Here is a 16,107-nt window from a genome sequence, read left to right as displayed (position 1 = left end):
TCTATGGTGCTGTGTACAATTCTGGTCACTGCACCTAAAAGCAATATTGTAGAGCTGGAAAAAGTGCAGAAAAGGGCAACTGAAATGATCAAGGGGCTGGAGCAAGACCGCTGTGAAGAAAGGGACTGTTTAGCTTGAAAGAAGGCGAGTGAGGGGGAGACATGATAGAGGTATACAAAATGATGCACAGTGTGGAGAAAGTGGGTAGGGAGGAGTCTTTCTCCCTTTCTCATAATACTAGAGCGCCAAAGGAGTTGTCCCATGAAGCTGATTGGGGGGAGATCCAGGACAGATCAAAGGCCAAATTCAAGGTGTTGGTTTTGACCTTTAAAACCCTATATGGTTCCGGCCCAGCCTATCTTAAGGAGCGCCTCCAGCAGCACCAGACAGGCCGCTTAACAAGATCAGCCTCGGATGGCCTCCTCTCTGTCCCATCAGCCAGGACAGCTAGACTGGTGGGGACGAGGGAGAGGGCCTTTTCTGTGGTGGCCCCCACTCTGTGGAACTCCATCCCTAGGGAACTCCGCCATGCCCCCTCTTTAATGAGCTTCCGCCGTGCATTAAAAACGTGGTTGTTCAGGCAGGCATTTGGGGTGGGTTAGGGTATTTTAGAAAACGTTTTTATTGTAGAATTTTATTGTTTTAAACTGTTTTATCGTATGTTGTACATCGCCCAGAGTGGCTGGGTGACCAGCCAAATGGGCGATTAATAAATTTAATAATAAAAAAATAAAAGGGCTTCTCACAGCACAGAATTAAACTATGGAATTCACTACCACAAGATGTAGTGATGGCCGCCCGTTTGGATGGCTTTAAAAGGGGGTTAGATAAATACTTGGAGGAGAAGGATATCAGTGGCTACTAGTCCCGAAGGCTCTGTGCTCCCTCCAGTCTCAGAGGCAGTATGGTCCTGTACACCAGTTGCTGGGGAACATGGGCAGGAGGGTGATATTGTGCTCATGTCCTTCTTGTGGGCTTCCCGCCGGCAGCTGGTTGGCCAGTGCGGAAACCGAATGTTGGGGTAGAGAGGGCTGATCCATTGAGGCTTTTCTTGCATGTTTATGTTTGCTTCATCCTGCGCCAAGGACCGGACTTTCCTAACTGTGTGTCACAAGAAATCAGTGAAATCTTTGTGGGGGAGCTCCAGATACCAAGAGGGAGTGCCTGCTGTCTCTGATTCACTGCCTTTCAGTCATTAGGAGCAGGTAAAAATGCTCCATCTTTTCGTCAGCTGCAACTGGCTCTGTCCCAGTGCAAAGAGGCAAGATGTTTACTTGCCCTTGCTCTCTCAGAAATACACGGGTGCAGTGGTGGTGGGTTGGATCCCTCTGAGTGCAGGTATTTATAAGCATGCCTTGATTAAAACATTTGCAAGATACGCACACAGGGCACACTAGTAGGAGGCAGGGACTGAGAGCTGGGGAGCTTTGAAGGCGAGGACTAGAATCTTGAGGCTGATTTGGCATGTGTTAAGAAGCCCCCCAAAACAACTTGGGAGCCCCACAATCCAATCTTGTTCACATCCCCAATCTGCTCGTTTTAAGACGAGGAAGATTAACCTGCAGCAGACGTCTGGAAATGGGATAGCAGCCTCTTGGTCTCTGTTTCCCTCACCTATAAAATGGGCATAAGAAACAGCTGTAGGAGGCTGGTTGTCGAAACGGACTCCCTGCTATCACACACACACACACACACACACACACACACACAGCCTCCGGTAAAATAATATCTTTCTTATTTACCTGCAAATATTTGCCATGTAGTGGTGTGGACTTCTGTGATGTTAAAAGATTTTTTCTTTTCATTTTTCTAAAAGTGGTATTGTCACCTTTGGGCTGTTCATTTTTCCTGCCCTTGTGGGATTCAGAGCAAGACAACCAGGAAACATTTATGGTGGAAGCAAACTAAAATAAACAGGCCCGAGGCCACCGCACCCCGTACAATGGAGGAAACTGCTATAGTGATGGGAAAACAGATGTCAGCTATTCCTGGGATGGGCAAATGCAAGCGGTGCCCTTGCTGGCCATTTTAGCCTTAATTCTGATCAGGGCTCTGTTTATTCTGCTCTCAAAGCGAGTCCGTCCTCAGCATTATTTTCCTTTCACCTCATCCCCCCCTCCCCGTAAAATGGCCATATTCCAACCCTATCTCAACAATTCAGTTGTGAAGATGACCGAGGCGAGGACCACAACTTGTAAGTGTGCGCGTGTGAGGGAGGAAATGTTTCTGATTAGGAAATATCTAATGCCATGAATGCAAAAATATACATTTCCATCATTCATTTTGGGAGAAATAAATATGGCAGTTTTGAGTGAAGGTCAACTTTTCTTTTTTAAGAGAGGGGGAATCCAAAGGTTCTCCAGATGTGTTCAAAAGTTTTCTTCCCAGTTTTACCTTTAAGTATCTTGGTGGTCTATGACTGTAAGAAAATTGATTGATTGATTGATACCTTTAAGTATATGTGCATAGTAATGGAATCCCTCTTATGTCCCACCCTTTGCATGAGCTGGATGATAATATATTTTGGCATGACTTTGGCGATGATCAGCAAGTTCCTGACCAAACCTTCATCCTTTGGATTAACTATATCTTTACAGAGTCCAAGGAATATCATTTCTGGTTAAAAGGGTGTTCTATATATCTTATCATCCTGATTCTCGGTTATATTTCACACCCCCCCCGAAACGGTTATGTCTAAGAACATTCTCACCCAAAACTACAGATATCATAAATCCTGCATGACCACATCAAAGCTCTTACAGAACCTTGAGCTTAATGCTGTCCTTATGCAGCCTTCGGAATAAGCCCAGAAAAAATGCACTGGTCAAAATAATGTCATGATACCTCAGTGGAACTCATCTGTCAGAGGCAGTAGACCGGTTGCTGAAGGGTGACAGTGAGAGGGGGCTGTTGCCTTCATGCCCTGCTGGTTGAGCTTCCCGGAGGCATATGTCTGAGGGCGTTGGAGGCAGGATGCTTGGTGTGGTCATCTGGTTCTGCCTTCTGGTTTGCCCTTTGCTCCTGATTGCTGGTCAGGCCTGGTCCAATAAGGATGTACGGATTTTGTAAAATCTGTTCCATCTATGTTTCATGGACTGCCAAGTGCCTTTCGTTCCGTTGTCCACTCATTGGCAGAATTTGATTTTTCCCAAATGTGCAAATCCCCCCCCCTTCGCATTTTCATGCCTTAGCCTATGGAGGAAATGTGCATTTTCAGCCGCTGTTCTTTTATTTTATATATTTTTCTACCACTAAATTTGCGTAAAATTCCAGAAAGTAAACAAAACCTGTACACAAGTCTGTGGAATCCATGCGACTTGGGAAAAGCCGGTCCACTGTGGAATCCATGGGTCAGGTTCATAGAAATCCAAACTCATTTGATTCCGTTGCGGATTTCTCTGACGTGCTTAGAGTGCACTCCCTGGAACTACCTGGAACTTACTCCAGGCTGCTGCCAATACATGGCCAGGTGTGCTCTCTCTCTCGCTCGCTCTCTCTCTCTCTCACGCACGCACGTATGCACACACCACTCCATAATCACAGCTAAGCTACATGTGCTCTGCATTTAAAAAAAAAAAATCAAAATGTTGCATTGAAAAGCCGAATGCTGACACTGGTTTGCATCTGTTCGCCCAAATTTTCCACTGAGGAAGGATGGAGAGCGAGGGAAGGCACCAAAAACAGCCTTTCCCTACCTTAAGTCCCTAGATGATGTTGGACTCCAGCTCCTATCATTTCCAGCCAGTGATTGGGAATTATGGGACTTGTAGTCTGGCAATATCTGGGGAAATCCCTCTGGGGTTCTTGTTGTTGTTGTTCAGTCGTTCAGTCGTGTCCGACTCTTCGTGACCCCACGGACCATAGCACGCCAGGCCTTCCTGTCCTGCGCTCTCCCCCTGAGTGTGCTCAAGTCCATATTCATTGCATCGGTGATGCTATCTAGCCATCTCATCCTCTGCCGTCCCCTTCTCCTTTTGCCTTCAGTCTTTCCCAGCATCAGGGTCTTTTCCAGAGAGTTTTGTCTTCGCATTAGGTGGCCAAAATATTGGAGCTTCAGCTTCAGTATCTGTACCTTCCAATGTACAGTCAGGGTTGATTTCCTTTAGGATTGACTGATTTGACCTCCTTGCAGTCCAGGCGACTCGTAAGAGTCTTCTCCAGCATCGCAGTTCGAAAGCATCGATTCTTCGGCGCTCAGCCTTCCTTATAGTCCAGCTCTCACAGCCATACGTTGCTACTGGGAAAACCATAGCTTCGATTAGACGGACCTTTGTCGGCAAGGTGATGTCTCTGCTTCTTACTATGCTGTCTAGGTTTGCCATACCTTTCCTCCCAAGGAGCAAGCGTCTTTTAATTTCATGGCTGCAGTCACCGTCTGCGGTGATCTTGGAGCCCAAGAAAGTAAAATCTGTCACTGCTTCCATTTCTTCCCCTTCTATATGCCAGGAAGTGATGGGGCCAGATGCCATGATTTTAGTTTTTTTAATGTTGAGTTTCAAACCAGCTTTTGCACTCTCCTCTTTCACCCTCAACAAGAGGCTCTTTAGATCCTCTTCGCTTTCTGCCATTAGGGTGGTATCATCTGCGTATCGGAGGTTGTTGATAATTCTCCCGGCAGTCTTAATTCCGACCTGTGATTCAACCAACCCGGCGTTTCTCATGATGTACTCTGCATATAAGTTAAATAAGCAGGGCGACAATATGCAGCCTTGTCATACTCCTTTCCCAATTTTGAACCAATCGGTTGTTCCGCGTCTGGTTCTTACTGTTGCTTCTTGACCCTCGTACAGGTTTCTCAGGAGACAGGTAAGGTGGTCTGGTACTCCCATCACTTTCAGAATTTGCCACAGTTTGTTGTGATCCACACAATCAAAGGCTTTAGCGTAATCAGTGAAGCAGAAATAGATGCTTTTCTGGAATTCTCTTGCTTTCTCCATGATCCAGCGAACACTGGCGATTTGATCTCTAGTTCCTCTGCCTCTTCTAAACCCAGCTTGTACTTCCGGTAGTTCTCGGTTCGCATACTGCTGAAGCCTAGCTTGTAGGATTTTGAGCATCACCTTGCTGGCATGTGAAATGAGCACAATTGTACGGTAGTTTAAACACTCTTTGGCATTGCCCTTCTTCGGAATTGGAATGTAAACTGACCTTTTCCAGTCTTGTGGCCACTGTTGAGTGTTCCAAATTTGTTGGCATATGGAGTGCAGCACTTTAACAGCATCATCTTTTAGGATCTTAAATAGCTCAGCTGGAATACTGTCATCTCCGCTAGCTTTGTTGTTAGTAATGCTTCCTAAGGCCCACTTGACTTCACTCTCGAGGATGTCCGGCTCAAGTTCAGTGACCGCACTATCATGGCTATCAGGGGCATTAAGGTCTTTCCTGTATAGTTTTTCTGTGTATTCTTTCCACCTCTTCTTAATCTCATCTGCTTGTGTTAGGTCCCATCCTTCTTTGTCCTTTATCATGCCCGTCTTTGCACAAAACGTTCCCTTGAGATCTCCAATTTTCTTGAAGAGATCTCTAGTCTTTCCCATTCTGTTGTTTTCCTCGATTTCCTTGCATTGTTCATTTAAGAAGGCCTTCTTGTCTCTCCTTGCTATTCTCTGGAACTCTGCATTCAGTTGGGTATATCTTCCCTTTTCTCCCTTGCTTTTCGCTTCCCTTCTTTCCTCAGCTACTTGTAAAGCCTCCTCAGACAGCCACTTTGCTTTCTTGCATTTCTTTTTCTTTGGGACGGATTTCGTTGCTGCCTCCTGAACAATGTTACGGACCTCCGTCCATAGTTCCTCAGGCACTCTGTCTATCAGGTCTAATCCCTTAAATCTATTCCTCACCTCCACGGTATATTCATCAGGGATATGACTTAGGTCATACCTGAATGGTTTAGTGGTTTTCCCTACGTTCTTCAAGTTCTACCAAGCTTTTATTTATTTATTGTTTGAAGTATTTTTATCTTGCTTCTCAGCCAAAAAAGGCTCCTGGAGTGGCTTTATATATAATCAGTAAAACAAGACAGCCCCTGCCTGCAAGCTCACAATCTAAAAGGACACAACACACAAGGAAAAAAGAATGGGGAAGGAAGGAAGAGGAACATTTCCTATTTCCGATCTCCTTTTGCAGTCATAAGGTCTAGGAACTTGTTTGTTTCACCAACCTGGGAATCTTTTTTCAAGATGTTAAGTTTCTAGCCCTTTAAAAAATGAATGTAAACCATGAAAACGGAAATGTTCAAGATCCCAAATTTTGCATCCAATACAAAATTCTGTGGAGGATTTCCCCCTCTGCTTGTGCTTCATTGCTAAACAGGCAAAGCTTATTGTCCGTAGCTGATTCCTCCAAGAAATTTAGCACCATGTCCACATTTCTTGCGCTAAATAGGTTTGGCTTCTTTGGAAGGGGGCAAAGCAGGGGAGGCATTTAAATAAAAGATCCTTCTTTTCAGTCAGCCACCAGATGGTGTGAAAAAAAGTGTCATAGTGAAGTTGTCCTAGGGGGTCAGATACACTTGTTAGCTCGGAACCTACCCAAGACCAATGCAGTTTTTGACCCAGGAACCACCAAACAGCTGGACTCAATTTTCTAGGCATTTAGTTTTGTAATTTTAGCTGAAGACTTGGGAAGGGCAGAGGGCTGGGTGTTGCATCATGAATGAAATACGGAGTGCTTCTGATTCCAATGGCACGTGGGATTAGAAGGGGGAACGATTCCAACCAGAGGTCAAGAGCATTTCCTCGTTGTGGCAAGAACAATGATTACCAGCCTTCCACAAACCCAGTGTCCTCAAGATCTTTTGGACTACAATCCCCATCATCCCTGACTGTGCTGGACAAGGGTGTTGGGAGTTGTAGTCCAAAATCATCTGGAGGGTGCTAAACCAACCTTCCCCAACCTGGTAGCCTCCCTATGTGTCAGACTACAACGGCTGTGCTGGCTGGGAATGATGGGATTTGTAGTCCAGCACACACCTAGAGTGCGCGAGTAGATGATCTTGGGTGACAGTAATGACCACAAAATAGCCGGATTTAGTAGCACCCAGCTTTCTATGTTCCTTTGAACCCATTGCACTCCGGTGAGTTTGCGACAGAGGCAGCTCTTGAACCCAGAACCTCCCAGGCCCTGGGCTGTAGGACTACAGTGGCGTCCCCCTCCTTTCTCTATTTCTGAATGGCGCAGGAATGATTTCTGGAGGAGAGGCGGAGTGTTGTTTGTGCATGTGTGTTTGTGACTGAGGCGTGTGCACGCGTGTGTCTGTATGTGTGTCAAGAAAGTGGAGAAGGGCTAAATGTATTTCTGTAGATGAAAACAGTTTCCCCTCTTCAGGAGGTGGCCCCGCCGCTCGAGAAGGCGGGGCCTCCTGTTTTAGGGGGCGGGGCTTCTCTGGACCGAGAGGATCCCCAAACCCGTCTCCGCTCGATTCAACCCTCTCTGTCAACACCGTTGATCCACCCCTAGCTCGTTCTCTCTCTCTCTCTCTCTCTCTCCAATCCATTTTAGCTTCTTTAGAGAGAGTAGAAGGAAACCGGGCCTCGTTTGTCCGATGGATAATTGGTGCCTCAGTTACTGTCCGTGCCAGTTCTCCATCTCCCGCTGACAAATCACTCCACGATGGTACCAAGGAACTGGGCCGCTGCGCAGAACACCCTTCGTTTTATTAATGATGTCCTTTTTTGGCTGAAAAATGTGCCCTTTTTGGACCTCTTCTCCTTGATGGGCTTCTGACGTCATCGCCTGTCGAGGAAGGAAACAGCTGCCTGTCTATATGGTCCCAACAGCTGGGAAGCATCTCGTGACACCCAGGGCAACTGCGTGGGGGTGGGGATGTGAAAGAATTCTGGGAAGGGGCACACTGTCCAAAATGGGACAGGGACCCTTCCCCGCCTCTCCAAAAAGGGCAAGACTTTTATTTAGATGTTGTTTTTGGTCACGGTAGAGGAAAAATAGGGGGCCAGCCCAAACGGCTTATGAGTCAAAGATGCAGGAAGAGAGAGCAAAAGAGCATGTTTTGATAAAGGCAAAACAAGAATTCACCAACATGGGAATCTTTTTTCAAGATGTTAAGTTTCTAGCCCTTAAGGCTTATATGTGGGCAAAGCCTGGCGGAATTGCAGCTACTGCAGTTGAGGAAGAGGGGCTGAGCATACCCGTTTCTCTGTCAACACTCCTGATCGTGTTTCCACACCAACATCGTGTTCCCCCAGTGGCCATCTGGATACCTGTGGGAAAGCCACAAGAAGGGCCTGAAAGCAACAGCACCCTCCCATCTCCTGTTGCTGCTCCCCAGCAAATTGCACCTGGGCTAGAGTGCTGCTAAAACTGGAGGTTCCATTCCTAACTTTCAGGGGTGATGATCTAGGAAGCTCAGACCCTGCTAAAAGACCTTGACCCTGTGACTTTGCCTTAATCCCCACTTAAAGCCATCTAGGTTAGTGGTTGTTACCACATCTTGTGGCTGACAGTTCCATAGGTTAATCCAGCCTTGCCTTCTTTTGTCTATCCAAGATCCAGTGTTAAAAGAGAGTTTGCCACAATGTTTTGAAGGGGGAGGACCTGAAAAACTGAGCAGTGCCTGGCAAAGGGGGCACCATTAGGGAGGAGCACCGGAGTGGGAAATGGGGGACAGAACCCATGATGGTGGCAGTTGGGCCGTTGATCTCAGGAAAGGGTTGCAGGTATGCCAGGGCTGATGGTGGCAGGTCCCCTGTTGACCGCTCCCTGTTCTCCCACAGGTTCCCCGAAGGATACCTCGGCAGGCCTCCGAGGATGACGGCACCGGGATGCGGGTTCCGGGGGTCTGGAGCACCTGGGGTTCATGGTCGGACTGCTCTCAGCCCTGCGGCCTTGGCGTCTTGGAGCGGACTCGCACGTGCCAGTCTCCATATCAACGGGTCCCCTGGGCCGGGAGGACGGAGCTGGCCCGGCAACCTGTATATCCGCAACAGCCCCCCTACCAAGAGGAGAGGGCTGCCAGCCTGTATCCAGCCCACCCGGCCTACCCGCTCCATACCGAGAGGAGCGTCAGGCCAGCCCTGTCTTTCCACGGCAGCAGTTCCGTGCTCCCTCTGCACAGCCAACCCCGGCCGCCTCAGATCCCGTACAGCCCCCAGAACCGCTACACCCGTCACGAGGCCTTCCCCCCCGAGGAGTCGCCCCTGGCCCAGCCCCGGGATGCCGTCGCCCCCCACCCCAGCCGCCGGAGGGACTCCCCCCCCTCCCGCCAGGCCGCCCCACAGCCAAGGCCTTGGGGAGGCCAGCTGGGCCAGGAGGAATACCCCAGCCACGGTTTGCCTCGCAGGCCGCCGCACGGCACAAGTGTCGTGCCCGCCCGACGCGGTGGCCCGGCCCGGCCTCCCACCCGCAACGCCATCCCCTTGTTCAAGCCTGTGAGACGGGACAGCCATGAGGCGGGCCTCAGCTCTGACCGGCCCCGTCACGGCAGCCAGGCAGACAGCAGCCGGTATGCCTGGGCTGCAGCCCCGACGTCCGAGGCCCAGGGGGCCCAGAGGTAAGAGTTCGGACACCAACGTGGGGTGGAATCAGGATGTCAGAGACGGGTACAGGGGGATGAAGTGATCTATTTCCAGTCCACGTCGTGATGGCGTTTGCCTGTGCCGTCCCGTTTCCGCATTGATCTGTGATTTCAAAACAAAGCTCTGCATATTCAATTTACATTTAAACATGTAATTCAATCAGCATTTTGAATGCCTTTTCTGTCAAAATGCACAGTGTCTCTAAACACAGCGTCTCTGAAAATAGGCATTTCTGCATGTATTTTCTCTCAAAATTAGCATTGTGAACTGCATTTTGATACGCATTTTTGAGCTGAGACCTGTGTGTGAACATTCAGGAATGGCAAAAATGTAATATTGATGTTGGACTACAATTCCCATCATCCCTGGAGCTGATGGGAGTTGTACTTGAAAACATCTGGAGAGCGCCAGGTTGGAGAAGGTGGCATTATCTAGTCACAGCACGCCTGTGAGCTCACTCAAGTCTTGTCATCCCCATAATGTAGATGGGAGGCTGAGAGGGAGGGGCATATTATTTATTTAAAACATTTATATACTGCTCCACATCTATTTATTTATTTATTAAATTTATTAATCGCCCATCTGGCTGGTCACCCAGCTACTCTGAACAGATTCTGGAGCAGTGAACAACCTAGTGAGTTTATGGGAGATTCCCTGTTTGAACCCGGGACTGACTTCCGGATTCGTAGCTTGGTCTCTTAACTGCTACGCAACACCAGCTCTTACACCAGGTGGATCACTAAATTCCGACCCGCACGTTTAGTCCAGAAGGTGCCGCTCCGGTCAGTTTGTATTGGAAATCACCCAAATCACAACCCCCATCCGCCCTAAGCCAGCTTGACCATTCCTAGAGATGATAAGGACTCTGTATTGGAAATCTCGAACCCCCTTTGTAAAACGACAGTTCCCATGAGACTTTGGAATAATCAACAAGCAGATTTAAGCCAGCTCTTGAACCCAGGTCTTCTTTCACAAGTCCATGTTCTTCTAGCAGGCTGTCCCTCGCATGCCGCCACCCAGTTTGTAGCCCCAAATGGGGTGGAGCATGTTCTAAAGGGGCGTATATTTTTTCCGGTGAAGGAGGAGCTGAGTAAAGTTTTTTTGGTGGGAGGGGGGAAGCACCGCGTGCTAAAATTGACGAGCACCGTTCCTTGTATCCCCGCTGGAACTTGCCTTGTGAAACCTTGTGCTTTCCAGGTCTCGGGTTCGAGAATCTATCAAGCCTGGGAAGTATGGGTACGGGAAGGTACCTTTTGCCTTGCCCCTCCACAAAGATGTGGCCGAGGGGGCTGCGCCCCGCTTTAAGAGGCACAATGGGGACCAAGCTGGCGAGCCGCCCCCTCTGCCCCCGCCCCCTCCTCCTCCATCAAAGAAGCAGAAACACAAAGCCATCCGCTCTCCCTCTCACGAGGAGGCCACTGGCTGGGAAAAGGAGCCACCGACCCCCGGAGTTGACCCCCGGGCCCCTCGCCAACCAAAGCAGGTACTGCTAGCTGACGGTGCTGTTCAGCCCCCCCTGCAACTTAGCAAAGGGGTGGAGAACAATTCAGGACACAGCCACCGAGGTGGCAAGGGACTCACCAGAAAGAGAGTTGGCCCAGGGGATGCACCTCGCCCCACGGAACCGGGCACAGTGCTTACGAGCGGATCCTCCGGGGAAGCGGAGCATCGTGGGAAGCCGTTGACAACTTCTCCGGAGTCCCACAGCAGCACTCACGAGACAGGCCACCCCATGGCACCTGTGGAAATCCACCCACGGCTGCATACGCTGGAGGCCTCCGCAGGGGCCCACAGAGTGTCCAAAGAGGGCCCCCACTCTGAGAGGTTGACGGGCAGCTTAGTCTCTGCAGGGAACGAGGGAGCAGAAGACGGTGCTTCCACAGCAACCGTGGCGCTTCCCCCGTCTCAGATGCCCTCTCCAGGTGGTGGCCCCCTTCCCCCAGCAGAACTGCGCCTCACTCACCAGGTGCTGAGGAACCACAGCGCCACTCCCAAACGGAAAGGCCCAGGGACTGGAAAGAGCCACCGGGCTACACCGGAGCCATCTCATCGCCTGGAGGGCAGTGCTGCAGCCCAGCCGGACAGGCCAGGACATGGTAACCACCCTCCCCCCCACGGGCCAGCCCGATCCCGAAACCAGAGGCAAAATGAGCACCGAACCAGCAGCCATGGCAGCTGGACGTCCCACAGCCTGTTTGTGGACCAGCCCACGGCGCCTCGCCCAGTGGAGCCGGACATTTGGCTCCTGCACCGGGGCAGCCCCGTGCAGTTCCATGCCAGGGGGCAAGGGCCGCAGAGTGGGGTGCGCCCGGAGGCTGGAGTGCCACAGTGGAACCTGTACTACCCTGGCACAGAGACCTTCCACTGCGAGGGAGAAAGCAAGCAGTTCAAGGCCTGCCGGCAAGAGGTGAGAGCACCAGGCTTGGTTTTGTAGAACTAGCAAAATGCCCGTCGGGTGTGGGTTTAAAGAACCCTTTTTGTTCTGAATCTGCTCTCAGGAAAGGAGGAGACGTCAGTCTTTATCTCCTTTTGTTTCCCCCTCCCTCGCCTTTTATGAAAGAGGAGTTAAAAACATTGAGGGATATCAGATCTCCTAGTTCAGACTGTGCTGATGAGTTCCTAGGGACTAGAACCATGGGGCGTTTGCCTGGTGCCTTCCAAGCTTTCCTGATTGGCCCATTGGGACCAAATGGTCAGCTGCCTTATATGGGGCGGGGGAATCCTCCGTAGAAGAGGTTGTAGGTGTGCCTGTGGTTAGGTGTAATTGGGAATTAAACAGGCAGTGGTCCTGGCCTCCTTCACATCTCCTGGATCCTGTTTCCTGCTGTGAGACAGTATGAAGGGCTTAATGCTTAGAGCGGAGTGTGGGGTGTGGGACCTGGATTCTGTTTGCAATTTCTGGAGATAATTTTTGGCTGGAGGCAGAAATGGATTTTAAGACATCTGAAAATGGTTTGAGAGAGTCATCATTCTCTATAGTTTCCATGCATTTTTCTTTTCTCCCACTGCAGTCAAACAGATCCAGCAGGTTTTGGAAGCGATATAAAAGCCTGCTGAACCTGTTTATCCATGCACAGCCAGAGTGCATTCTTTTAAATCTCTTTCTTCTTTTAAATCTCCTTTCTTTTCTTTTAAAAAAGAAAAAAGAAAAGACCCTTCCTTTAAATCTCCTTTCGCTTACTGGGGGGAAAATGGTCCATCTCTTTCCAAGCTCGTATGACCTCTGGAGGCATTGGCTTCTTTGTGTATAACACATATATTGTTCCTGGCCCTTTGAAGTGAATGTGAGACAAGTCCTTGATTGAACTTCCTGCTTGCTGCGGTGATGAATTTCCCAAATGCCCTTTATCATTATCACAAAGGGGACATTTCCATGTTTTTGCAATGGATATCAAAAAGTCTGGCTTAGAAAGATCGTTTGCTCGGTCTTGGACCGAGTTCTTGTGATATATTTGCACCAGTCTTCCCCAACCTGGCGGCCTCCAGGTGTGTTGAACTACAACTCCCATCACCCCACCAACATGCTAGCTAGGCATGATGGGCATTGTAGTTCAAGGCATCTGGAGGCCGCCAGGTTGGGGAAAGCTGATCAACACAATTAATTTAAACTGTTTTCAAAGCGGCTTCATTGTTCTGGCTTCCCTTCTGTCTTCACCCCAACAGAACCAGTGTGGCACAGTGGATTGGACCTGGGTTCAAATCCCCAGCCAGCCATAAGCTTACTGGGCATCCTGGGATCGGTCTCTGTCTCTCTCTGTCCTACCTCACAAGGCTGAAGCGATAATAAAATGGGGAGCACTCTCTGTGCCCCTCAGAGAACGAGCTGGAAACAAATGTGCTAAAACTTAGGACTTTTGGTTTTGTGTGGGTGTTTTGACTTGGGGTTCTCTCTGACATTAACACCTGCCCCTAACTACGTTTCCCAGAAGCCCCGCTTAGAAGCTAGTACCGTTGAACCAGTTTGAAACTGGTTGGCAAGTATGCTGCAGATGGAACAGCCTACACCAGGCCTTGTGGGCCACCAACCCAAACCCAGCCCCCCCTTACTGGCCCTGTGTTTCGGCCTGCTAGGATGGGGGTGTTGAACTTCAAGCTCCCAGTTCAAATCTGGCCATTTAGATTTCCCCAGACAGCCTCCTTTCCCTTTCCCCTGACTGCCAATTGTTGGGCTGTTTCCCGGTTTTTCTCCCCCGACCCATTCTGAACGGTTGAAATGTCTCTCCTGAGAGTTAGTTGCTGGCAGTTAAGAGCTTTCAGCTCAAATAGGCTGGGAGTCTTGATGTTCTGGCCTTGCCTGCTTTTGCCTTTGGCTGGGATGTGGCGCCCGAGAGCTTCTCCCCTTGGGCCGGAAGGTGTTTTGACACCCCTGTTTTAGGGAGCAGGAGATAAAAGATGACCTTTTGAGATGATGATTTGGGAATCCGTCTTTCCCCCGCTGCCCCTGGCCATTTTTTTCTCCCGCAGCCATGCCCGCCCGATCGCCCTGATCCCCGCGCTGTCCAGTGTGCCGCGTACAACAAGCAGGAGTTCATGGGCCGCCTGTACCAGTGGGAACCCTTCACGGACGGTAAGAGTTCAGCCAGCATCTCCAGGTTTAAGGTTGCCAAACGCATCCCACCCACCAGCAAGCTTCTTGATCCTCAAACTGCTGCAGTAGGGAAAGGGAATCCCCCAGTTTCCACACTGTGGCAATCAGTTCTATGTGTTGACTGTCCGTGGTGTGTAACCTTTGGGTGTTTGGTGCTTTGCTTCGTGGGCTTTACAAGGGAGCTTTTGGAGGAGGTGGGAAAACTGGCTTGTGTCATCTGTATAAAATGGGGCAGGTTTGCCTGGTCTCTCCCACTTTGCATAATTCATTCTGATTTTGCTTGTCAGGTATGAGGGCATAAGAAGGACCCTGCTGGATCAGACCAAGGGTCCATCTAGTCCAGCATTCTGTTCACGCAGTGGCCAACCAGCTTTCAACCAGGAACCCACAAGCAGGGCATAGACTAGGTCAGGGGTGACCCCGGGCCGTGTTTCCAGATTGCCCGAGGAGTTGGCTCTCTTCGATGGCAGAGCCCAGATCCATACATGGAGGAGCAGGACGGAGAGGTGGAGGTTGGATGCCCTCTGTGGGGGAGAGAATGCCGTGGAGGAAGCTCATTTCAGAGAAAGAGCCCCCCTCGAAATGCTCAAGGCCAGGGCCGTCCTGCAAAATTGACTGGTGGCAGGCAGGCTTTTGGACGAGCTGCAAACACAGGCCACGGAATTCCTGGGAAAAAAAATTCCTTGTTTAGACTTGGAGCAAGCTCCTAGTCCTCAAGGTTGCAAATGGACATTGGAGGGGTGAAACAATGAATCATGCAGTGAGGGAGCAGGAGCTAGGCTGCAGCCCTGGCCCCCAGCCCTGATTAAGCTGTGAAGGAATGCAGGGAAGTTATGGCATTGCCCCTGCTCCTAACGTGGGTCTCTTACCCAAGAAACTGGCCAAGTTTGCACCTGCTTAGCTTCAGCAATGCTGCAACATCTGATCTTCCTCAACTACTCCCGGTGGTGCCCTTCCAAGGTCCATTTGCAACCTTGAGGACTAGAAGCTTGCTCCAAGTCTAAAGAAGGAAACGGTTTTTCAGGAATTCCATGGCCTGCGCTTGTGCACTGTCTGCAGTTTGGTCCGCAGCCCTGCCTGCCGCCGGTCAGCATTGCCAGACAGCTCCGGCCTCGAGTGTTTTGAGGGAATCCCTTTCTCTGCAATTCGCTTTCTCCATGCCACTGTCCACCTCTGCGTCCTGCACCACCGTATGCAGATCTTGGCTCTGCCAGCTAGATGGAGAGCCACCTCTTCAGGCAATGTCGAAATGCCCTCTCAAAGCTTATGCTGTGGGCCTGTGATTCCACCTCCCGCCCCACCCCCAGTTCCAAAACAGCAGCTGAGTTCTCCAGCAATCTCAGGGGATGTGCAGCAAGACAGGGCAGTGCGCCCCCCCCCCCCGTGTTTTAATGAAGAGCTCATCACAGCGGGTCCTTACGGAGCGCTTGTCGCTAGCACTTTCAGAAGCAGGTTTGGAGAGGTCGGTGCAAGGACAGGGCAGCTTAGGGAAAGAGCTCAAGTAGGAGTGATGCCAGGCAGGTGCTGGCACATGGGACGGGGGGCGGCACAAGGAGCCAGGCACGGTGAACCTAGTTTGGTCCATTTTAAAAGATGTTCTCTTGGTATTGAGGCCTTGCTCTTCCCTTCTAACAGGCCTCAAAATTAGCTGCCAGATTTGTCCCATGTAACTACGTTCTCAGGGCCGATCTGCGGAATTCCTTGCCCCAGGGTGTTGAAAAGATGACCCTCTCTCTCTCTCTCTCTCTGCTACTGGAAGCCAAAATGGGAACCTTTGCCGTCCAAAACACCTCTGTGAAATGGATGCTTGTGAGCATCCACCCATCCACACACGGGGTGAACGAAGGATGCAAAACTAGACAGATTGGTGCCCAGCTACAGCACTTCTTATACGCCGTCTTCCCAGTTTCCCCAGGTGGAAAACAGTTTAAGCCTTCCAAGGTGTATGGGAGTTGCTCTCCTCCAGGGTGGGCACCTGAGGGGGACTGA

General features: G+C 50.2%; 1 protein-coding gene across 1 annotated transcript in view; it reads left to right on the top strand.

Moving 5' to 3' along the window:
* The window catches only part of ADAMTSL4 (ADAMTS like 4), a 69,008-nt gene that overhangs the window by 38,180 nt on the left and 14,721 nt on the right, over positions 1-16,107 (top strand). The window contains exons 4-6 of the mRNA XM_084824223.1: positions 8,730-9,505; positions 10,728-11,937; positions 13,995-14,097. Coding sequence (XP_084680349.1) covers positions 8,730-9,505; positions 10,728-11,937; positions 13,995-14,097 — 2,089 coding nt within the window. The remainder of the gene's footprint in view (positions 1-8,729; positions 9,506-10,727; positions 11,938-13,994; positions 14,098-16,107) is intronic.

Source organism: Heloderma suspectum, chromosome 17 (assembly GCF_057233095.1).
Source record: "Heloderma suspectum isolate Gila_16-S chromosome 17, 16-S_ref, whole genome shotgun sequence".
Classification (NCBI taxonomy): Eukaryota; Metazoa; Chordata; class Lepidosauria; order Squamata; family Helodermatidae; genus Heloderma; species Heloderma suspectum.
The sequence above is the reverse complement of the archived record's forward strand: the minus strand, read 5'-3'. Positions and strand labels throughout refer to the sequence as shown.